We start from the raw sequence: 23,628 nt of genomic DNA on the forward strand, positions 1-23,628 counted from the left end.
GTTCACAATCTTGGTGTCATATTTGACCCTGAAATGAGCTTCCGACCACATATCCGCAGCATAACAAAGACCGCCTACTTCCACCTCCGTAACATCGCCTGCCTCCGACCTTACCTCAGCTCATCCGCTGCTGAAACCCTCATTCATGCCTTTGTTACCTCTAGACTTGACTATTCCAACGCACTCCTGGCTGGCCTCCCACATTCCACCCTACGTAAACTTGAGGTCATCCAAAACTCTGCTGCCCGTGTCCTAACTTGCACCAAGTCCCGTTCACCTGTGCTCGCTGACAGACATTGGCTCCCGGTTAAGCAGCGCCTCGATTTCAAAATTCTCATCCTTGTTTTCAAATCCCTCCATGGCTTCGCCCCTCCCTATCTCTCTAATCTCCTTCAGCCCCACAACCCCGCCCCCCCCCCCCCCCCCCCGGAGATATCTGCGCGCCTCTAATTCTGCCCTCTTGAGGATCCCTGATTATAATCACTCAACCTTTGGTGGATGTGCCCTCTGTTGCCTTGGCCCTGAGCTCTGGAATTCCCTGCCTAAACCTCTCTGCCTCGCTACCTCTCTTTCCTCCTTTAAGACGCTCCTTAAAACCTACCTCTTTGACCAAGCTTTTGGTCACCTGCCCTAATTTATCCTTATGTGGATTGTTGTCAAATTTGTTGTTGTCTTTTAATACCCCTGTGCAGTGCCATGGGATGTTTTACTCCGTTAAAGGCGCTATATAAATACACGTTGTAGAGGAATTACAAATTATGTTTACGATGATTTTCCTGCATTTTATCTTTTAAGTGTTTCAATCATCCTTGCTTTCCTCAGGCTGATGGTGAACTGTCAAACGCCAGTACAGTGGAGGACTTCACAGCTGAGGTGAGCTGTTGATCCCAAAGCTATATTTTTCTGCCTGATGCATAGCATTTTTTCTCACTGTTTGGCTGCTATATTCAGAAATAAGCTTTGCAATTCAGTCTCTGACACACAGTCCCATACTTTTCCCGTGGCACTGCTTTGTATTTGCCTCTTCAACAAGTCAACATACTTCAAAAAGTAACTTGTTATGTGAAGCACTTTGGGACATTTCCACATAAGGTACTATAAAAATGCAAGTATTTTATTACATGTTGTCATTTGCTGCAGAAATATTTTTTTTCACTCCTTAGTACCTAGATTACATCCTGCACATGTACGTGCTCGCACACATACATCTGTAAATTCACAACTGAATTTTGTATGGTGTTGCCCAGATACTGAAATAATCCAGGAGCCTGATAAAGGTGTCTTGGATTCAAGTACTGGTGCTTTTTTCCATACACTTTCCTGGGAATCCCCATATTTTTGGAAGTCTGCATTCTGTACATTGTGTGACGGTTCAATTTTCTTTTGATTTTGGTGTTTTACTGACATTTCTCCTCCATTCCCCAATTTTCTGTCCCTTATTTCTCCTGAAGGTTAGACTACAGTTTAGCAGCCTTCTTGCACCTTTCTCAAATGGCCATTGTTTATGCATGAGACCAGATATTGTCATGTTATCTCACCATGGAGGGAGGGAAAAGACCAACTTTTCAGCACTTATCTGACGTCCACAAATGCAGAATTTCCAAAATGGATCGTTGACGGTGGGCGCCCTGGCTGAATGTTCTTCCACTTTGTTATCAGCTTGCTTCACCTTTGCTTGTCCTTAAAGGCATCATCTGAGCTGCATGATCTAGATGATTTTATAATTACACTCTGGAATTGGTTATTTTTTCTGACCATACAGATCTGTTTTCATAGGATTGGATGTGAATACATTTTGGAAGCAATACAATTATTACCAGTATGCTGGCTGTGTATTTCTGTGTGGCCCCATGGTTTTTTTCTGTTGTATACTGATTACATTACATTGTTTAAAATCAAATAAGAACAAAATGAAAGACCTTCACGCCATATGATCTCTTCTAGGAAGAAGAGGTGAATAATAGTACAGAACATGCTGAAACGGAGCTACAGGTTTGCCGGCTAAGAATAATCGAGCTTGAAGAGCAATTGCAAGGCAAAGAAATGGCTTTGGAACAACTAGTCACTGAGGTGGAAGACCTGCAGGAGCAACTGGCTACCCACCAGGAGAGTGAGCAAATGCAGCAGGTACGGATGAAAAATACCCGCAACAGTTACAGCAACTCAAATATCAAATCAAATCATTCTATGGTTTTAAATTCTGTACTGCAGCTTAAATGAGCTTTAATTTGACAGTAGCAGTCACCACGTGCTGTGCAGCTTGGAATCGAATGTTCCACTTTGGTTGGCTTATCTGGTAGTAGGACTTGGCACCTGACCACGCAGCTACTTTTGCAGATTTTGGCAGGCGCATTTAGCTCTTAAAGAAAATTCTGGGTGCGAAATTAAATCTCTAAGGAAATCTTTCTGACAATTAACATAGATACATAGAAGATAGGAGCAGGAGTAGGCCATTTGGCTCCTTGAACCTGTTCCGCCATTTAATGAGCTCATGGCTGATCATCCAAATTCAGTACCCTGTCCCTGCTTTCTCCCCATATCCCTTGATCCCTTTAGCCTCAAGAAATATAGCTAACTCCTTCTTGAATGTACTTAATGAATTGGCCTCCACTGCCTTGTGTGGTAGAGAATTCCACAGGTTCACCACTCTCTGGGTGAAGAAATTCCTCCTTGTCTCAGTCTGAAATGGCTTATCCTTAGACTGTGACCCCTGGTTCTGGACTCCCCCGCCATCGGGAACATCCTTCCTGCATCTAGTCTGTCTAGTCCTGTTAGAATTTTATAAGTTTCAATGAGATCCCCTCTCATTCTTCTGAACTCTAGCGAATATAAGCCTAATCGACCCAATCTCACTTCAAACGTCATTCCTGCCATCCCAGGTATCAGTCTGGTGAATCTTCGCTGCACTCTCCATGGCAAGAACATCCTTCCTCAGATAAGGCGACTAAAACTGCACACAATACTCAAGGTGTGGTCTCACCAAGGCCCTGTACTCTAATCCTCTTGCTATGAAGGCCAACATACCATTTGCCTTCTTAACCGCCTGCTGCACCTGCATGCTTACCTTCAGCGACTGGTGCACAAGGACACCCAGGTCTCATTGCACTTCCCCTTTTCCCAATCTATTGCCGTTCAGATAATAATCTGTCTTCCTGTTTTTGCCACCGAAGTGGATAACCTCGCATTTATCCACATTATACTGCATTTGCCATCCATCTGTCCAATCACCCAACCTGTCCAAATCATACTGGAGTTTCTCTGCATCCTCCTCACAGCACACACGCCCACACAGCTTTGTGTCGTCTGCAAACTTGGAGATATTACATCTAGTTCCCGCGTCTAGATCATTTATGTATATTGTGAATAGCTGGGGTCCTCGCACCGATCCCTGCGGTACCCCACTAGTCACTGCCTGCCACTCAGAAAAGGACCCGTTTATTCCAACCCTTTTTCATTTATTTTTTAAATGTTTTGATTTTCTCCAATTTATTTTTTGTAGATGCTGACTCCTGGCAGTTTATGGTTCTGTGAGCATTGGCAGCCCTCTGGTACCTTACCCAAATAGACACTTCTTATGTGTGAGCCTTGACTTTGAGTGTTAGTAGGCTATTTGGCTGTGGAGTGCATTGCACCTGATTCTGCACTCGCCCAACATTTATACATGTTAATTGTATTCAGGGGGTGGGTATTAATTGGGGACTCTTTCTTGTGTTCATATATATGGGAGTAGGCTCGGGAAGAGTGGGGCAAGCTTATCTTGGGGGTGCATAGAATGTATTGTGTGTCTCTGTAAATAAAGGCTTGTAAGCGACTGAAGACTAGGCTCTAGTATTCGATCCTTCGTCACCTGGCTGTCTGACTTTTACAATACATACACATTTTCTACTGGATGGTGATCAGGAGCAAGAACCCGGGCTAATTTTTTTTGTCCCTAGATTAAGGGTGTTGAGGGCAGTGACGGAGCCCATACACAGCAGGAATCGAACCTGTGAACCTCTGGTCTGTGTGGTTTTGTACCATAACAGGTGGTGCCTTTACCTGAGCTATTGGAGAATCTTTTCCCCACATCTAATTGGAAAGTTTTTGAGCTGATATTAGATGAAATTTAAGTCAAATTACCCCTTCCCCCAAGTTATACCTTGGACGAAGTTTTCAAAATGTTGTAACGTAACAATACACAGATTGATTAACAATTCAGTAAATCAATTTGTTGTGTTGATGAAGTGCACTATCTTTGATGATTTTTGCACTAGAAAGCAACAAAAGGTTTCTACCCATGTTGCTGTAAATCCGTGTCATTCCATTGATAGTACAGGTTAGGTACAGAGCGCAGTTCCTTCCATGATGCTTTAAGTGCTTTCAGATCAAGTGTCACCTGGGAGAATGAAGATTTTTCTGCTCTGCCTGAGTAATGTGCTTTAACCTCTGAAGGGTATGGTAGATGTACCAAAGTGACCTTTCCGATGCACAAATGAATTATCCTTGTATTCTGTGAGTGAAATCGGAAATCATTGTTGGGCTATGAGCAGCTTTGTGCTGTGGATTTGTACCCAATTTGTGTAAGGGTGAGACTGCTACAAATGTAAAGGTGTGGGAAGAGGGTCCTTCAGCCTGAATATGCAACTCTTTTTCAAGTCACCACGCTCAGCGCACTGGAGATAAGACACCAAGTGACAGAACTCAATCCACTCTGTATACAGCGACCAAGGAGGGTTTCATTTGATTGTAAGAAATTAAATCCAATAAATACTGTTGTGCGGAAAAGCAATGTTTTCAGCCAGCATAATCAAACTAGATCTATTTCTCATTCAGTAGCACCTTCAGGCCAGCTGCTTTATTTCACAGATTTCATGATCATCTCATCATTGCTGTGATAACTATTCTAATACTGTGTGAGAAAGAGAGAGAGACTCTGAGCTTAAGGTTCAAGAAATGAGAGTGGGGGGAGGCTGAAATTGCATCTCCCGTTATAGGCTGTTGATCAAAATCTACCAAGAAGCTCTCCAGAAATATTTTTTTTTTAACCAAGGCCCATTTCCTGCTAGGGTTTTCAGGTTGCAGACCTTTGGAGTCATCTGTAACGACTGTGAATGATGCAGCACAGAAGGAGGCCATTCGGCCCATCGTGCCTGTGCCGACTCTTTAGTAGAGCTATCCAATTAATCTCACCCCCTCTGCTCTTTCTCCATTTTCCCTTAAGTATGAGGTGCTTTTATGTCTGGCTACTGGCACAGTGACCTCGATGTACCACTCTCTCGTTTCTCTTTACAGTGTGTGCTATCAGTTACTAAGGAATCAACACATCATGCTTCATGTTATTTAAAAACAGTTAGTTAGCTCTGTGTTGAAACTGGGCACGGTCCTTGGATGCCTGAAACTAGGAGACCTGATTCCAAAAAAGGAAATGGTACTTATTTTGATTAAGAATTCAAAGCTGTGCTTCTTTGCCTGCAGATGACAGTTGTTTTCTGAACTGGTTCTAAAGATGGGAACAGTTTATACCAGCATTTTCTATTTTTATTTCAGATTTCCAGCATCTGCAGTATTTTGCAATTGGAACAGTTTGTGTGTTAGGTGAAGATCTAGAAGTAATTAGCAGTAGATTCTTTGATGCAGGCTAATCTGGGTGTTCTCTGATGTCGGATCGAGAGAGAGATTGAATCACTTATATTAGTGAGTGCATTTGGCAGCTGGGGAATTGGGGGAACCCATGCATTTGCTGTCTAATGTGTTTTAGTAAAGTAAAAGTATCTTAGAATTACCCTGAAAACTTCAGAATTTATTTAAAAGTTAGAGTATTGGACACCTACTTGTAATGGTACCAATTGGCTACATTGAAGTTCTCTTTTCAGAGTCTTGTGTTTCATTTAGTATTGTGACACTTGCGTGTTAATTTTCCCAGCTATTCCATAAATGTATGGCTTTCTAGAGAGGAGATTTTAATTTCACAAAGCTGACCAGGTTTAAAGAACAGGTCTTCGAGACAAAAGGAATAGATTATTTTAATCTAATTTCCCCTTGGTCTCACACCTTAAAAATTAACTTTCATGCTGGCTTATTGGTTCATGCACAGATGAATAGGTGGCTTCTAGATTGGGGATGAGTGTGCGCTGTGGAACTCCCCATAGCTGGCAATCAGTGAAATCACTTGAACTGACAAACTTCCCCTTTTCCACTCTGATAACACTGTTAAAAGCTCCATTAAAAAAATTGTTGAAAGAGGTGTAATAGGGGTTTTAACGGCGTATTGACAGCTGAACAACCATTCTGACCCGCAAAACTAATTTTATATCTGTGGAATGTCAAATTTCTCCATTAAGATAAAAATTACTAGATTTTTAAAATTAAAAAAATAAATTTTAAGTTTGTTTATTTTTCAGCTTCTACCTTAACCCCATGTGTATGTTCCAATCTTTATTTTGCGCTGTGTAAAACTTTTAAAAAGTGAATGATAAAAGCTGATTTTTATTTGCTGGTTTGCTGTTTGTGAGAATTCTTCAATGTGATTGGCTGCTTAGACAGCTTGATGACCTCACTGCTGCTGTACGCTGGCGGTCCCCTTTTGACAGCGTTCCAATCAAATTGAGGTCGAGAAAGCTAAAGTTTTCACCACAGAGATCGCGTGGTTTTTGTGGGCAACGCTCTTCAAGGTTAGCGGCGAGTGCTGTCATTTCGCTGCTGACTGCAAATTCTGGGCCATGACATTTGGTAAGTGTAGTATGCTTGGGAGAAGCAGGTGACTTTGGACCTATGGTTCCCAAAGCGCTCCACCACTGGAATTTTCCTCACCTCATGTCTGGGTCTGTTGTAGACTAATTGAGAATTTGATTGCTAGGATTAGTCAACAACTCCATTAACATTGCTTCATGCACCTACCAGGATGGGTGAAGGAGAATAGATGGACTTTGGTTTTTTTTTTGCTTAGCATTTCCTGTTCCTATGTGGGGTGTTCAGGGCACTCCCCATCCCCCCCCCCGCAAACATTTACTGTTTTCTGCAGTGCTTTTCTTGAGTTGGACCTTGAGATGCAGCTAAGTTAGTTTATTTGTTTTTTCAATCCTTGTTCCACACCCCCCCTCCCCCCAAAATAGTGCTTCTTGCTGAGCTATTGTGCCACAAGTGGCAATAATCTTCCATATCTTGTCGAAGAGACTAATTTTCACTTCTGTTCTGGGAACCTTGGAGAGAACCAAATTCTGTATACCAGCTGGATTACTGTTGAGGCCATAATCTTCATGTACTTCAAGGCTTTTTTTTCCAAATATGGCTGAATATTGGACCAGTGATTCAAGAAATGTAAATTGATGCTGCACACACTCGAGATTGTCAATTGTTAGATCACTTCCATTGTCCCTTAGAAAGAAAGACTTGCATTTATATAATGCCTTTCACAATCTCCGGATGTCTCAAAGCCAATGGAAGTACCTTTTGAAGTTTAGTTACTGTTGCAATGTTAGAAGTGCGGCAGCCAATTTGCACACAGCAAGGTTCCACGAACAATAATGTGATAATGACTAGATAATCTGTTTGTGATGTTGGTTAAGGGATAAATATTGGCCAGGATATAAGGAAGAACTTTCCCGCTCTTCTTCGAAATAGTACCATAGGATATTTTACATCTCTACCTGAGGGGCAGACGGGGCCTCGGTTTAACATCTCAACCAGAAAACGGCATCTCCAACAGGACAGCACTTCCTCAGTACTGCACTGAAGTGTCAGCCTAGATTATGTGCTCAAGTCTCTGGAGTGGGAGCCACTGTGCACAAAAATCTGCCCACACACCAAAGTCTTGGGTGTCCAAAAAATATTTTTGAAGAATCTTGTATTCCCTTTGAGTGGCTTGTAACTGGCTACTGGGATTTGATCAAAGGTATATTGGAGAACCACTCGGCTTTGCAGTAAATTGTATCGCTTTGAGAAACAGGTAAGGGGAATTGTGTACTTCAAGGCTCTCCTCCAAGTCTTCAAGCAAGCTTTCAGTGATGTGTAGATTTTTTTTTAGTTATACAGGAAACATTAGTTTATCCGGAGGTTGTATGTCCGGAATACTCGATCTAACGGCAAAAATCAGGAGCCGTTTTCTGTAAGTTTTTTTTAGATCTCGTTCTTTTTTTTCCCCCCCAGTCAGCCACTGCAAAGTCTGTAGCTATAGCAACAGCTTCAGCTACAGACACTTGCAGCTGACTCTTTAGAAGCTGTTGCTAAGCAAGTGTTTGTTGTCAGATACGGAGATGAAAACCTCCGTATGTTTCAACATTAACTTTGTATGTCCGTCAGTTTTGATAGATCGGCAACACGCCGGTCCCGTACGTGCCGGATATCACAAAGTTTCCTGTAGTTTGAAAATGAGCCTAGACAGAATCATACAGCACAGAAAGAAGCCAATTAGCCCATCGTGTCTGTGCCGGCTCTTTAAAAGAGCTATCCAATTAGCCCCACTCCCGCTGCACTTTCCCCATTGTCCTGCAATTTATTTCCGTTTCAAGTATTTGTCCAATTCCTTTTTGAAAGTTACTATTGAATCTGCTTCCACCACCCTTTAAGGCAGTGCATTCCAGATCATCACAACTCGCTGTGTAAGTTTTGTTTTGCCAATTATCTTAAATCTGTGTCCTCTGGTTACCGACCCTCATACCAGTGGAAACAGTTTCTCTTTATTTATTCTTATCACAAGCTTTCATCATTTTGAACACCGAATGAGCAATGCTCCTTCGAAGTTGCGCGGCCGCGCAGTAATATGAAAAGCCCCACCCAGGCTGCTCACAGGCTTCTCCATTGTAAATACTGCGCATGCGTGTAAATTTAAAGGGACCGCGCACTAAAAGAAACTGATGTATAGAACAAAGCACAGCTTACAGGGAATATTGCTGAGAAGAACAACCCCAGCTTCTCCCGTCTCTCCACATAACTGAAGTCCTGCATCCCTGGTATTCTGGTAAATCTCTCCTGCACCCTCGCCAAGGCCTACCTTTTTTTGTGTGGGCTACCCTGGTATGCTATTGCCAGTGTATCACGTACAAACTTTTCTTCTTCCCTCCATCCATGGTTCTGAAGTGAGTCCATGGGAAAGCTTAAAAGTTAATGAATTGCGTTTGAAGCAAATGCTTTATCTGTTGTGCTCCAGACTGTTAGTCTCTAGTGTGGTTAAGCATATTTGTAATTTATTGTTTTGACTTATTCACAATATGATGCAAAACCTGGCTGTTCTCTGATATACATTTGACCAAATTCCATTAGACAGCATTAAGTGATCAAATTATATGACCAATTGCACCTGACGTGTAGACCAGGGGTGTCAAACTCAATTTACATGGTGGGGCTGATTCAACATCCTGGCACTTGGTGTGGGCCACATTCAGCAAAACTTATTTGTACACACTGGGGTAGAAATTGGTATGTATTTTCTCTGTTATTTGGGCGTAAAACAGACACAATGTATACCAATTTCTGAGCGCAATGTTCTGCACTTAATCTGTGCCGGCAGCATGGCTGCCACCATATTAGTCTTCAGTGTTTTTAGTCGCCTCTGGCAGCCATCTGAAATCAGTGTTGCATCAGTTTAAATATGCTAAGTGTCCTGTGCTTCTTTTAGGACAGATAAATGCGTGGCTGGAGAGATGGTGCCGGAGGGAGGGCTTTAGATTCCTGAGGCATTAGGACCGTTTCTGGGGAAGGTGGGACCTGTACAAGCGTTACAACTCAACAGAGCTGGGACCAATATTCTCGTGGGGAGGTTTGTTAGTTCTGTTGGGGAGGGTTTAAACTAGCTTGGCAGGGGTATGGGCACCAGCATATAGGAGTAGAAAAGAGGAATAAGGTGCATGTGAGAGTGTTGGATAGTACTAGAGGCGGAAGTAGTACCATATTAGATACGAGCAGACTAAGAAAGATAAAGAAAAATTCAAAAATGGACTTAGAATGCATGTACGTAAACATACAAAGTGTGGTGAATAATGTTGGTGAGCTACAAGCACAATTAGCTGTGTGGCAATATGATGTGACAATAACGGAAACGTGGCTTAAAATCGGTGAGGACTGGGCATTTAATATTCAAGGGTACAAGGTGTTCAGAAAAGATAGGGAAGGAAAAAGAGAGGTGGGGTGGCAGTGGTGATTAAGGAAGACATTGTAGTGTCAGAAAGGGAGAATGTTCTTGCGGGGACAAGGACAGAATCCATTTGGTTAACGTTGAGCAAAAAGGGTTTGATCACGCTACTGGGGGTATTCTATTAGCCTCCAAATAGTGCGAGGGAGGTAGAGGAGCAAATCTGCAGGGAAATCGCAGAGATATGCAAGAGCTATAGAGTGGTGATATTGGGGGACTTTAATTACCCAAATATCGATTGGGATAATGATAGGGTAACAGGAAAGGATGGTGAGGAATTTCTGAAATGTGTTCAGGAGAATTTCCTTGACCAGTATGTTCTTGACCCAACTAGGAAGGAGGCATTGCTGGATCTGGTGCTGGGGAATGAGGTGGGCCAGGTCGACCAAGTATCTGTGGGAGAACACTTGGGTACGAGTGATCATCATATCATAAGATTTAGATTAGCAATGGAGAGGAGCAAGGAACAATCTAGAGTGGAACTTCTAAACTGGAATAGGGCTAACTTCAATGGGATGTGAAAGGATCTAGCCAGGGTAAAATAGAACCAAAGACTGACTGACTGGAAAAACTGTAATGGAACAATGGGTGATCTTTTAAGGAGGAGATGTTCCAAGTACAGGCTAGGTACATTCCAACAAGAGAGAAGGGTAAGGGAACCAAAGCAAGGGCTCCTTGGATGACGAGGGAGATAGAGAAGATGCTGAAACAAAAAAAGAGGGTGTATGATGAATGTCCGGTGAATTCTTCAAGGGAGAACCAGACCAAATACAATAAGTTGAGAGGGGAAGTGAAGATGAAGTAAGATTGGCAAAGAGAGAATATGAGAGTAGAATGGCGGTTAACATAAAAGGGAAATCACAAATCTTCTACCAGCAGGTATTAAGAGACGGGGTGGGGCCTATTAGGGACAAAGAAGGTGATACATGCTTAGAGGCGCAGGGAAAGACTAGAATACTCGAGTACTTTGTATCGGTGTTTACTAAGGAGGTGGATGCTGACAAAATATCGGTAGCATTGGAAAAGGTAGAAGCAATGGAAGGGGTGAAAATTAATAAGACAGGATGTAGTAGAAAGGCTGGGTATGCTTAGAGTGGATAAGTCGCCTGGTCCAAATGGTTTGCATCCCAGATTGTTAAGGGAATTGGGGGAGGAGATAGCAGAAGGGCTTGCCATAGTTCTCCAATCTTCTCTAGATGCAGGGGAGGTGCCTGAGGATTGGAAAGTGGCAAATATGATACCATTGTTCAAGAAAGATTGTAAGGACAATCCTTGTAACTATAATAACAACAGGAAATGCTGGAAAAACTCAGCAGGCCAAGGCAGCATCGGTGGAGAGAGAAACAGAGTCAATGTTTCAGGTTGATGACCTTTCGTCAGAACTGGAAAAAAAGCAGGAAATGGAAAGCAAGTTTGGGGGCTGGGAAAAGGGGGAGGGGATGAAAGAACAAAAGGGAAGGTCAGTTCCTGTTGTTTCGGATTTCCAGCATCCGCAGTATTTTGCTATCATACCTTGTAACTATAGGCCGGCCAGTTTAACATCAGTGGTGGATAAAGTTTTAGAAACAGTAATCAAGGAAAAATTTACAGGCACTTGGAGAGCCAATGTGGATTTGTGAAAGGCAGATCATGTTTGACTAATCTAATTGAATTTTTTGATGAAGTAACAGGGAGGATCGATGAAGGGAATGCAATGGATGTTGTCTACATGGATTTTAGGAAGGCGTTTGACAAAGTACCACATGGAAGGCAGGTTAACTAAATTGAGGCTCATGGAATAGGTGGGTCAGTGGCAGCTTAGATAAGGAATTGGCTTAAAGACAGAAGACAGCGAGTTGTGGTAACTGGCTGTTTTTCAGACTGGAGGATGGCAGACAGTGGTGGTCCTCAAGGGTCAGTGCTGGGGCCACTGCTTTTTTGATATATATAAATGATCTGGATATTGGAATACAAAGCAGAATTTCTAAATTTGCCGGTGACACCAAACTTGGGGGTGTGGCAAACAGTAGTGATGATACCAATCGACTGCAACAGGACATAGAAAGGCTAGCAGAATGGGCAGACAAGTGGCAGATGGAATTTAATACAGAGAAGTGTGAGGTGATGCAGTTTGGCAGAAGGAACAGGGAGAGGCAATATACACTTAATGGCACAGTTTTAAAGAGTGTGCAGGGACAGAGGGACCTGGGAGTTAATGTGTATAGGTCCCTGAAGGTGGCAGGACACATTGAGAGAGTGGTTAACAAAGCATATGGGATCTTGGGCTTCATAAATAGAGGTATTGAGTACAAAAGTAGAGAAGTTATGCTGAACCTTTATAAAGCGCTGGTTAGGCCACAACTGGAGTATTGCGTCCAGTTCTGGTCACCACACTTTAGGAAGGATGTGAAGGCCCTTGAGAGGGCGCAGAGGAGATTTACCAGAATGGTATGGGGGATCTTAGCTACAAGGACGGGTTGGAGAAGCTGGATTTGTTTTCATTAGAGCAAAGGAGGTGATTTGATAGAGGTGTAGAAGATTATGACAGGTTTGGATAGGCGCGATGGGGAAAGGCTGTTCCCACTAGTTGATGGTACAAGGACTAGGGGAAACAGATTTAAGGTTTTGGGCAAGAGTTACAGGGGGATGTGAGGGGAAACTTTTTTACGCAGCGAGTGGTGATGACCTGGAACTCGCTGCCAACGGAAGTGGTGGAAGCGGAGACATGCAGTGTTTTCAAGGGGAGACTGGATAGGCACTTGAGGGAAATAAACTTGCAGGGCTACGGGGATAGAGCGGGAGAATGGAACTGACTGGATTGCTCTGCAGAGAGCAGGCACGGACTCGATGGGCCGAATGGCCTCCTGTGCCGTTTTGAGTCTATGACCCTTTGGCAAAATGCATTATAAAACTAGGTGGAACATGCGCCATGCAGCTCAGACTAGTTTTTCCAGCTCGACAGCGGTCCTTCAAGAAACTGCTGGAGGTCGCTGAAGAAATGGTTGGGAAAGCTTTGTTTACTTCTTCTGTGGAGCATGGAGTAGCAGGGGTGCTCCTCCCAGCTCCACAGCACTGCTGTGGGCCAATGCTGACTGTACTCTGCCCTCCTGCATCTCCTCGACATAGTGGAGCTTGTGATGCTCCCTGAGAATACTCAATCCCCTTCCTCTTGTTCCCCACTTGTCCACCAATGGAAACAACCCCTTTACTGGTTGCTCCTCTCTCAGTACTGCTGCTGCTTCTGTGCCTCCAGGCTCTGCAGCAGATGCAGGGCCTAAACCCATCCCACCCCATTCCTTCCCCAAGCCCCAGTCCTTAGTTTCCCTCTTTTCCCCACCCGAGGCCCGGTGCTGTTGTGACACAAAGTTTGAAAGCTGCAGTTCTCCCGGGGTTGTGAGAAGCAGCGCCCGTGAGTATCCTGTCCCATTTCGGGACACATGGCAACACTATGTGTGGGCTGGATTGTACTGTATGTTTGACACCCCTGACGTAGACCTCAATGAAAATGTGCATGGTTTCTAATCTTGGGCCTTGTATAATTGATGAGAATATTTCGAAATGATGTAATTTGTGTCTGATTCGTGCTGTTATGTTTACCTTTATTTGACATTGTTACAATTTCAAGTTTGCAATGGAACCTTTTTTTCTCTAGTAGTTTCAGAGCAGTTCCCGTATGTAGAATTTATTCCCTGCAATTCAAAAGTCGTACACTTTACACCTTCTGGCTGTGAAAAATTGCATGACCTGGAGGGTTCTTTGCAGTAATCTGTAAAATGGACTAAACATTGTACTACGCTATTGCACTCACTGCAGAAATAGCGGATATTATACTCCAATGACAGCAACTTGCATTTATAAAGCGCCTTTAACCCACAAAAACATCCCAAGGTGCTTCGTTAGACATAAATTGACATAAAGAATTAAATATTAGGAAGGGTGACTAATAGCTTGGTTAAAGAAGTCAATGTTAAGGAGGAATTTCTTCACCCAGAGAGTGGTGAACCTGTGGCATTCTCTACCACAGAAGGCAGTAGAGGCCAATACATTAAATATATTCAAGAAGGAGTTGGATATATTTCTTAAGGCTAAAGGGATCAAGGGATATGGGGAGAAAGCAGGGACAGGGTACTGAATTTGGATGATCAGCCATGATCTCATTAAATGGCGGAACAGGCTCGAGGGGCCAAATGGCCTACTCCTGCTCCTATCTTCTATGTTTCTATGTAAGGAGAGTCTTAAAGGAGGCAAGAGACACGGAGAGGTTTAGGTTGGGAATTCCAGAGTTTTGGGCCTAGATAGCTGAAGGCACATTCACCAGTGGTGGGGCATAGGGATGCCCAAGAGGCTAGAGTTAGAGGGACACTTGGAGGCTTGCAGGGCTGGAGGAGATTACAGAGATGGGGAGGGGCAAGGCCATGGAGGAACTTGAACACTAGGATGCGAATTTTAAAATCAACGCCTTGCTGGACCGGGAACCAATGTAGGTCAGTGAGCACAGGGGTAGTGAGTGGGACTTGTGTCAATATATTTACTTGCAAATTGTAAGTAGAAAAATGAAACAACACATTCATATTAGCCAGTTCAAATATAATGCATAGTAGAAAAGTCTCTAATGGATCCATTACTTAGTAAGCACTTACTTTCCATCATAAAATCCTGGTTACTGTGATTGAGTAGTGTTATCTTTTTGTTCCCTTTTAGATATCCTGCAAGTGGGGTGTTTAAAAGTGAGCGTTTATGCACTCAAACAGCAGAACTGCAAAACGTTTGTGTTTGTCCACTTAATTCCCTTTAACCCAGTGCTGATCATGATTCAATTCATAAATTTAATGTTAGTGTATCAAATAAAAATATCTGAATGAAGTATTTAGTTGAAAGTATGGAACTCAATGGAATTCACATGTTATACAGCTGTTTCTGTCGGTGTAACTCCTGCGCCTATTGCATATTTCCAGACAACTGAATTTATTAGGCAAGTGTTTTTTATTATTCGTTCGTGGGATGTGGGCATTGCTGGCAAGGCCAGCATTTATTGGCCATCCCTAGTTGCCCTTGAGAAGGTGGTGGTGAGCCGCCTTCTTGAACTGCTGCAGTCCGTGTGGTGAAGGAACTCCCACAGTGCTGGTAGGGAGGGAGTTCCAGGATTTTGACCTAGCGACGATGAAGGAACAGCGATATACTTCCAAGTCAGGATGGTATGTGACTTGGAGGGGCACTTGGAGGTGATGGTGTTCCCATGCGCCTGCTGCCCTTGTCCTTCTAGGTGGAAGAGGTCGTGGGTTTGGGAGGTGCTGCCGAAGAAGCCTTGGCGAGTTGCTGCAGTGCATCTTGTAGTTGGTACACACTGCAGCTACTTTGCTGATGTCAGATCCCAATGGACAAAAATGCTTTCTCCGATAGAGGAACCTCATGCTACTTACATTGAATGCCATTATCTGTATCATCTGCAATTTATTTCATTGAAGCAGACTTGCGCACGGATCAAAGCGCACTCTTTCTCTGGCAGCCATTGCTCGCCATCCTCAAATTAAAAATTGACTGAGTAAAATCCATATACAGGAAACTTTTGAGGTTAAATGTCTGGCAAGCTCTATCTACTGGCAAAATTCAGGAGCTGTTTTTTTTACTTCTCGTTGCTTTTTTTTTTCCAGTCAGGCTCTGCAAGGTCTAGCTGAAGCTTAGCTACAGAGACGCTTTTAAGCTGCGGCCGACTGTTTTGAAGCTGTTGCTAAGCAACAGGGTTTGTTGATTCACACGGAGCTCAAAAGCTCCGTATGTTTTAACATTAGCGCTGGTTTCTACGGCAGTTTTGATGGGACGGCACCAGCTCGGTCCTGTCAGTGCCGGATACCAGAAAGTTCCCTGTAATTGCAATTCACCTGGAAATAAATGTTATCATTTTGTTCTGGTCTCATTAGGAGTTGGAGATGGCTGTACAGAAGAGGAATGATATTATTGGCCAGCTGACTGATAACCTGCAGCAGGCCATTCAGAACAGAGATGAAGTCCAACAGGAAACTCTGGAGTTAACTGATCAGATTCAGTCTTTACAGCACCAATTACAACAGGTATTGTCTACAGATATGTTGTGTTTTTCTTTAAGCTTCTTAATCCAGATATCTTTTCATTGTAAAGAATGTCTGAATTCGACTGCCACTTGTCTTTCTGACTAACGTAGAACTTTTTGTCTGTTTATTAAACTGTGTGGTATCATTTGCTAAGGAATGAGGCACTGTTCTGCTTTAGATGTCCAAGATCAACATCAAGCATTTCTAGATTGATTCTTGCACTGTTTAGATGCAATGAAAAATTCCTTCTACTCTGCTCCAGCTTTAGAAGAGCAATTCTACTTCATTGGTGTGAATATTTTGATCGCCCACACCAGTGTTCCCATGGACTCTTGAGACTGCAAATTTAGGACTCGTTTTTTATACTACATTTCAGTCTACTTGATCATTGTCTACACATTCATGCTTTGATATATATTCACATTATGAAGCAACTGTATTAACATACATCACACAGGAAACGTGCATGATGCTCATCAGTATGCGGTAAACTAACAACCTGAAAGGGTTTTCAAAGCAAGACTTAACGCTGCACTTATTACTGCATGTGATTTATTTGGTGCAGTATTGCTTTTGTAGTACTATTAGCAAGATATTTGCCTGAGTAACAAAATCTTTTTTTTTTAAAAAGCTTATATTATACTGTAACTTGAATTAAGTAATGCAAATGTCAGCTTGGCTCTCTAAAGATCCTGGGTTCAAGTTCTATTCCAGGATTTAAGTACATAGTCTAGGCTGACAGCTCAGAATGGTACTGAGGGTGTTCTGCATTATCAGAGGTGCAGTCTTTTGTTTAACTGACGCCTGCTCAGGTAGACATAAAAGATCCCATGGTGCTATTCAAACAAAATCAGAGGTGTCTTAGCCCTCAAGCAACACCACCTAAACAGATTCATTCATCATTTGTCTCTGATGTTTGTGAGATCTCTCTGTGCAAATTGACTGCTTTGTTTCCCTACGTAACAAGAGTAACTACATTTACAAAGTAATTCATTAGAAGTAATGCATTGGTTGTAAAATGCTTTGGGATGTCGCAAGTGCATGAAAAGTGCTATTTAAATGCAAGTTTGTTCACTCTTTAGGGAAGTAAGAATTCAGTGCTAAAGATTTTAATTGTTAACTTGAATTAAGAGTACAGTTTATTATTTATATTCCTTGTTTATTCTAATCAACTTGAAGAATTTTGCTCCCCAAATATTTTACTTTAGTTACAAAAAAAAAATGCAAATTTAGAAAATTATCAACCGTGACTAGAGTTGGATGTGAACATTTGATATTTTTCCCGCCATTCAATGTGCCTTTCTCCCTCGCATTATATGAAGTACAATGCACAACCAGAGTATTTTACATTTTTAAACCAGGGCAAGGTCAAATTTATTGCACTAGTGCAGTACATTGGTATGCACATTACTGAACTTGATTGGCAGCGTGTGACCTTTGACCCAAGATTCTCCTCTCAATGAATTCCTATTCTACATTAGTACGATAGCAAAATACTGCAGATGTTGGAAATCCGAAATAACAACAGAAAATGCTGGAAAAACTCAGCAAGTCAGGCAACATCCGTGGAGAGAAATTTGAGTTGACGTTTCGGGTCAAACCCGAAACGTCAACTCAAATTTCTCTCCACGGATGTTGCCTGACTTGCTGAGTTTTCCCAGCATTTTCTGTTGTTATTCCTATTCTACATTGTCCAATACAAAGGATGGCTGTTGCTGTTTTAGTGTGAGCATGACTTTCTTTTGTTACTGTCTAATTTCACATTAAATGGCTCTGTAGTCTGAAGCATGTGAGGACAACATAAGTGTACCATTCACCCATGCTTACACACAAGAGTGGAGTCAGTCTCTATGTGGACCAGCTCTTAGCCTGTGAATCTGCATATGCACGAGTGGCTGTGACTCTGGGTACTACGTGTGTGCAAAGTACTAGCCTCATGAAACAGACAACGAATGAAGTTCAGTAGATGGGAGCAGGAGGTTACAAAAGGTCATGGACAGACTAAGTGACAATAATTATGGCAGATGGAGTTCAGTGTGGGGAAGTGAGCGGTCATTCACTTTAGATCTGAGAGCAACAACAACAAATTGCATTTATACAGTGCCTTTAATGTAGTGAAACGCCCCAAGGCGGTTCACAGAAGCGATTATCAGACTAAATTTAACACCGAGCCACATTAGGTTGGGTAACCAAAAACATGGTGAAAGAGGTAGGTTTTAAGGCGTAGTTTAAGGAGGGAATTCCAGAGCTTAAGGTCTAGACAGCTGAAGGCACAGCCGCAGTGGATGGGGTGAAGGAATCGGGTATGAAGAGGCCAGAATTGAAGGAGCGCAGAGTTATCGGAGGGTTATAAGGATGGAGCAGGTTACATAGATGGGCCATGAAGGGATTTGGGCACAAGGATGAATGAATTCATGGCATTGGTGGTCCAGGAGCTAATGTAGGTCAGCGAGCACAGGAGTGTTGGGTGAACGGGACTTGGTGCGAGTTAGGATACAGGAAGCAGAGCTTTGGATGAGCTGAAGTTTATGGAATGTGGATGATGGGAGGCCGGCCAGGAGAGCATTGGAATAGTCAAGTTTGGAGATAACAAAAGCATGCTTGAGGGTTTCTGCAGCAGATGGAACGAGGCAAGAGTAGAGATGGGTGATATTTCAGAGGCGGCATTAGGCGGTCTTGGTGACGGAGAGGATATGGGGTTGGAAGCGCAGCTCAGGGTCATATAGGATGTTGAGTTTGCGAACAGTCTGGTTCTACCTGAGACAGTGGCAGGGAGAGGGATGGAGTTGGTAGAAGGGGCCGAAGACGATGGCTTTGGTCTTCCCAATATTTGATTGGAGGAAATTTCTGCTAATCCAATACTGACCAGCAGCGTGACAAATCGGATGCAGTGGAAGTGGTCAAGAAAGTTGGTGGTGAGGTAAAGCTAGGTGTCGTCAGCGTACATGTGGAATCTGGCGTTGTGTTTTCAGATGATGTCACCGAGGAGTAGCATGTAGATGAGAAATAGGAAGGGACCAAGGATGGATCCTTGGGAGACTGCAGAGGCAAATCGGAATATTTTCTTATGGTGAGTGACTAAGAGCTGTGGAGAAGTACAACACTAAAAGCTAGTGCACATATATGAAATAGTAGTCAAAAAGACTAATGGAAAGTTAGACTTTTTCCTCAAGGGGGTTGAAATACAAAAGTGAGGAAGTGATACTCCAGTTGTACAGAGCCTTGGTCAGATCCCATTCAGTTTTGAGCACCACACCTCAGGAAAGATAATATTGGCCTTGGAGGGGGTAGAATGCAGAGTCACCAAAATGAAACCAGGGCTTAATGGGTTAAATTATGAGGACTGGTTACATAAACTTGGTTTATATTCCCTTGAGCTTTGAAGGTGGAGCAGTGATCTAATTGAGATATTAAAAATAATAAAGGGATTTGATAGGATAGATACGGAGAAACTATTTCCTCTGGTGGGTTACATAGGATTACATAGGCTATACAGCACAGAAACAGTCCATTCAGCCCAACCAGTCCATGCCGGCGTTTATGCTGCATTCGAGCTTCCTCCCATCTTTCCTCATCTAACTCTATCAGCATAACCCTCTGTTCCCTTCTCCCTCATATGCTTATCTAACCTCCCCTTAAATGCATCTATACTATTCGCTTCACCACTCCCTGTGGTAGCAAGTTCCACATTCTCACCACTCTTTGGGTAAAGAAGTTTCTTCTGAATTCCCTATTTGATTTCTTGGTGACTATCTTATATTGATGGTTTCTAGTTATGCTCTTCCCCCAGAAGTGGAAACTCTCTACATCTACTCTGTCAAAACCTTTCATAATTTTAAAGACCTCTATTAGGTCACCCCTCAGCCTTCTCTTTTCAAGAGAAAAGAGCCCCAGCCTGTTCACCCTTTCCTGATATGTATACCCTTGCATTTCTGGTATCATCCTTGTAAATCTTCTCTGCACCCTCCCCAGTACCTCTATATCCTTTTTATAATATGGTGACCAGAATTGTACACAGAACTTGAAGTGTGGTCTAACCAAGGTTCGATACAGGTTTAGCATAACTTCCCTACTTTTCAATTCTATCTCTCTAGAAATAAACCCTAGTGCCTGGTTTGCTTTTTTTATGGCCTTGCTAACCTGTGGTGCAACTTTTTGTATTTGTACTCCCAGATCCCTTTGCTCCTCTACCCCACCCAGACTCGCACCCTCCAAATAATAAGTGACCTCCCTATTCTTCCTACCAAAATGTAATACCTCACATTTATCTGTATTGAAATTCATTTGCCATTTATATGCCCATTCTGCAAGTTTATTAATGCCTTTCTGTAATTTGTTGCAGTCCTCCTCATTATTGACTATTTCACCCCCCCCAAAAAAAAAATTGGTATCATCCGCAAATTTAGAAATTGTGTTTTTGATTCCAAAATCTAAATCGTTAATATAAATTGTGAACAACAGTGGGGCCCAGCAATGATCCTTGTGGAACACCGCTTCCCACCTTCTGCTACTTTACCCCTACTCTCTGCTTTCTGTCTTGAAGCCAACTAGCTATCCATTCTGCTACTTGTCCCCTGACTCTGCATTCTCTGACCTTATTCATTAGTCTATTATGTGGTACCTTATTGAAGGCCTTTTGAAAATCTAGATAAATTACATCTACTGCATTAGCCTTGTCTACTCTCTGTTACCTCTTCAAAAAATGCAATGAAGTTGGTCAAGCAAGACTTTCCCTTTTGAAATCCATGCTGACTATTTATTATATTTTTGGTTTCTAAATGTTCTTCTATTTTCTCCTTTAGTAGGGATTCCATTATTTTTCCTACCACCGATGTTAAGCTGACTGGCCTATAATTCCCTGGATATGTTCTATCTCCCTTCTTAAATATAGGTATTACGTTAGCTGTCCGCCAGTCCTCTGGCACTACACCTTTTTCTAACTAATTATTAAATATGTGTAGTAATGCCTCTGCTATCTCTTCCCTAGATTCTTTTAAAATGCACGGATGTAATCCGTCTGGACCAGGGTTTTTTTCTTCTTTGAGTTTGATTCGTTTATTTAATACTAGCTGGGGGGGCCCCGGCGTTGCCAGGGCTGTTTTGGGCCGGGCGGTTTAAATCGAGTCCCAGGCGTTGGGGCCTGTCTGTCTGTCCCTGTGTGAATCTGCTGCCGGGCAACGTTTTAAATCGAGTCCTAGGCTTTGGGGCCTGTCTCTGTGTCCCTCTGTGAATCTGCTGCCGGGCAATATTTCTACCTTTTTTAATAGCTTCAAAGATGAAAGTGAAAGTACTTATAAAACGTTTTTGGTAAATGTGATGTTATTTTTAAAAGAGAGTAACTTTTTAGAAGCTGGATTAGCAGATTTTGAGCTGGAAGTAGTGAAGCAATGGCTGCCCGATGCCTGGGTTGAAAAGTATTAGTCCCACCCACAGACGCAGTGATTGGCCAACCATCAGGCGACTGAACTGTAGGATTGGTCAATCGTGACAGCACACGATTGGTCGACCTTGACGTCAGTCAATCAATGCTATTAGCAGATAGAGTTTAATTTTGAAGGTTTTTTGCATAACGCGCAAACAATTTTAGTCCGACCGAAAAGTAAATACACTTATGACGGTTCAGGAATCGTCCGCTTTCTTTCGACGTAACGCACGTGTAGGTACGCTCTATAACTTTCGAGTTTATTCAAGACAGACAGACAGACGGAATGACAGACAGAAGTATCCTTTTATATATAGACTAGCTGGAGTGCCCGGCGGTGCCGAGGCTTTTTCGAGGGCATGTTGTTGTTGGAAGAGAGAGAGAGAGAGAGAGCGACTGGGGGGAAGAGAGAGAGCGAGACTGGGGGGAAGAGAGAGCGACTGGGGGGAAGAGAGAGAGCGAGACTGGGGGGAAGAGAGAGAGCGCGAGACTGGGGGGAGAGAGAGGAGGGGGGAGAGAGGAGCGAGACTGGGGGGAAGAGAGAGAGAGCGAGACTGGGGGGGAAGAGAGAGAGAGCGAGACTGGGGGGAAGAGAGAGAGAGAGCGAGACTGGGGGGAAGAGAGAGAGAGAGCGAGACTGGGGGGAAGAGAGAGAGAGCGAGACTGGGGGGAAGAGAGAGAGCGCGAGACTGGGGGGAAGAGAGAGAGCGAGACTGGGGGGAAGAGAGAGAGCGAGACTGGGGGGAAGAGAGAGAGCGAGACTGGGGGAAGAGAGAGAGCGAGACTGGGGGGAAGAGAGAGCGCGAGACTGGGGGGAAGAGAGCGCGAGACTTGGGGGGGGAAGAGAGAGCGCGAGACTGGGGGGAAGAGAGAGCGCGAGACTGGGGGGAAGAGAGCGCGAGAGACTGGGGGGAAGGAGAGCGCGAGAGACTGGGGGGAAGGAGAGAGCGAGAGACTGGGGGGGAAGGAGAGAGCGAGAGACTGGGGGGAAGGAGAGAGCGAGGGAAGGGGCTGGACTCAGAGCCCGGTGGGTGAAGGGCGGCCGCCATTTTGAGGTCGATGGGACGGTTGAGACCACGGGGAAGGGCTTGGATTTAGAGCCCAGCCGCGGTGACCGTGGGTTATATTGCGATGACTGTGTTATCGGACAATGAAGCCAGCTACCCTCTGACCAGAGGAATCAGGAGCCACTTTCTTACGGCTTTTAATCTGCGATTTAATCATTTCAAAATACTGTTACTTGTTCCACATTTAAATTTTATGTAGTTTAAAATACTTCTAACATTGAATATAATTCTGGTTAATATTTGGGATCCAGGGTGTAGTTAGTAATGCTTGAAGTCTTACGTTGCAGCTTCTGACCGCCTGTGTGAAGCAGAAACTCGGACATAGTTTGATGCTGAATCTTTGCTGGTTGTTCGAATGATGCCAATAAATCTGTATCCGTTTCTGTGACTTTTTCTTAATTAGGAAATGCCCCTAATTGATGAAACGCCGACTCCCTCCTACCTCTTTCCCCCCCTTCCCCCTCCTACCTCTTTCCCCCCTCCCCCTCCTACCTCTTCCCCCCCCCCCCCCCTCCGCCTCCTACCTCTTGCCCCCCCACCTCTTCTCACCCCTCCCCCCCTCTCTCCCTCCTACCTCTTCCCCCCCTCTTCCCCCCCTCTCCCCCCCCACCTCTTCCCCCCCTCTCCCCCTCCTACCTCTTTCCCCTCCCCCCCCCCCCCCCCCCCCCCAAAACCTCTCAATTTCAATTCAATTCAATTCAAATCGCTTTATTGGCATGACAAGTTACATCTTATGTTGCCAAAGCATCGGAAAACATTCATGTTTGTTCACAAAAATACAGATCTATCCATACAGTGTATAAACAGATATATCCCTGAGTGTATAAATATATACTTTCATATAATTTATATATACTCTTATATTTACTGGTTGTCCCTCTGTTTATGGCAAGCTGTAACATAGTGTGCCGCTAGTGTTACGCAATTTCTCTCTTCCGCTCGTAGGTATGGGAGTTTTTGGTCGTCATTCAAATTTCTGAATTCCGG

The 23,628-nt window shown here is 43.5% G+C and overlaps 1 protein-coding gene across 7 annotated transcripts in view; it reads left to right on the forward strand.

Annotated features, from left to right (window-relative positions):
- Window positions 1-23,628, forward strand: part of pcnt (pericentrin) — a 355,160-nt gene that overhangs the window by 50,244 nt on the left and 281,288 nt on the right. For 6 of the 7 annotated variants that reach the window (XM_085985359.1, XM_085985354.1, XM_085985358.1 and 3 more), the window contains exons 3-5: window positions 823-873; window positions 1,945-2,127; window positions 16,003-16,152. In XM_085985359.1, the coding sequence (XP_085841485.1) occupies window positions 823-873; window positions 1,945-2,127; window positions 16,003-16,152 (384 nt within the window). The remainder of the gene's footprint in view (window positions 1-822; window positions 874-1,944; window positions 2,128-16,002; window positions 16,153-23,628) is intronic. The other variant, XM_085985357.1, reaches the window with a different exon arrangement.

This window comes from Somniosus microcephalus, chromosome 4 (assembly GCF_052327205.1).
Source record: "Somniosus microcephalus isolate GS21.2 chromosome 4, FLI_Smic_1.0, whole genome shotgun sequence".
Classification (NCBI taxonomy): Eukaryota; Metazoa; Chordata; class Chondrichthyes; order Squaliformes; family Somniosidae; genus Somniosus; species Somniosus microcephalus.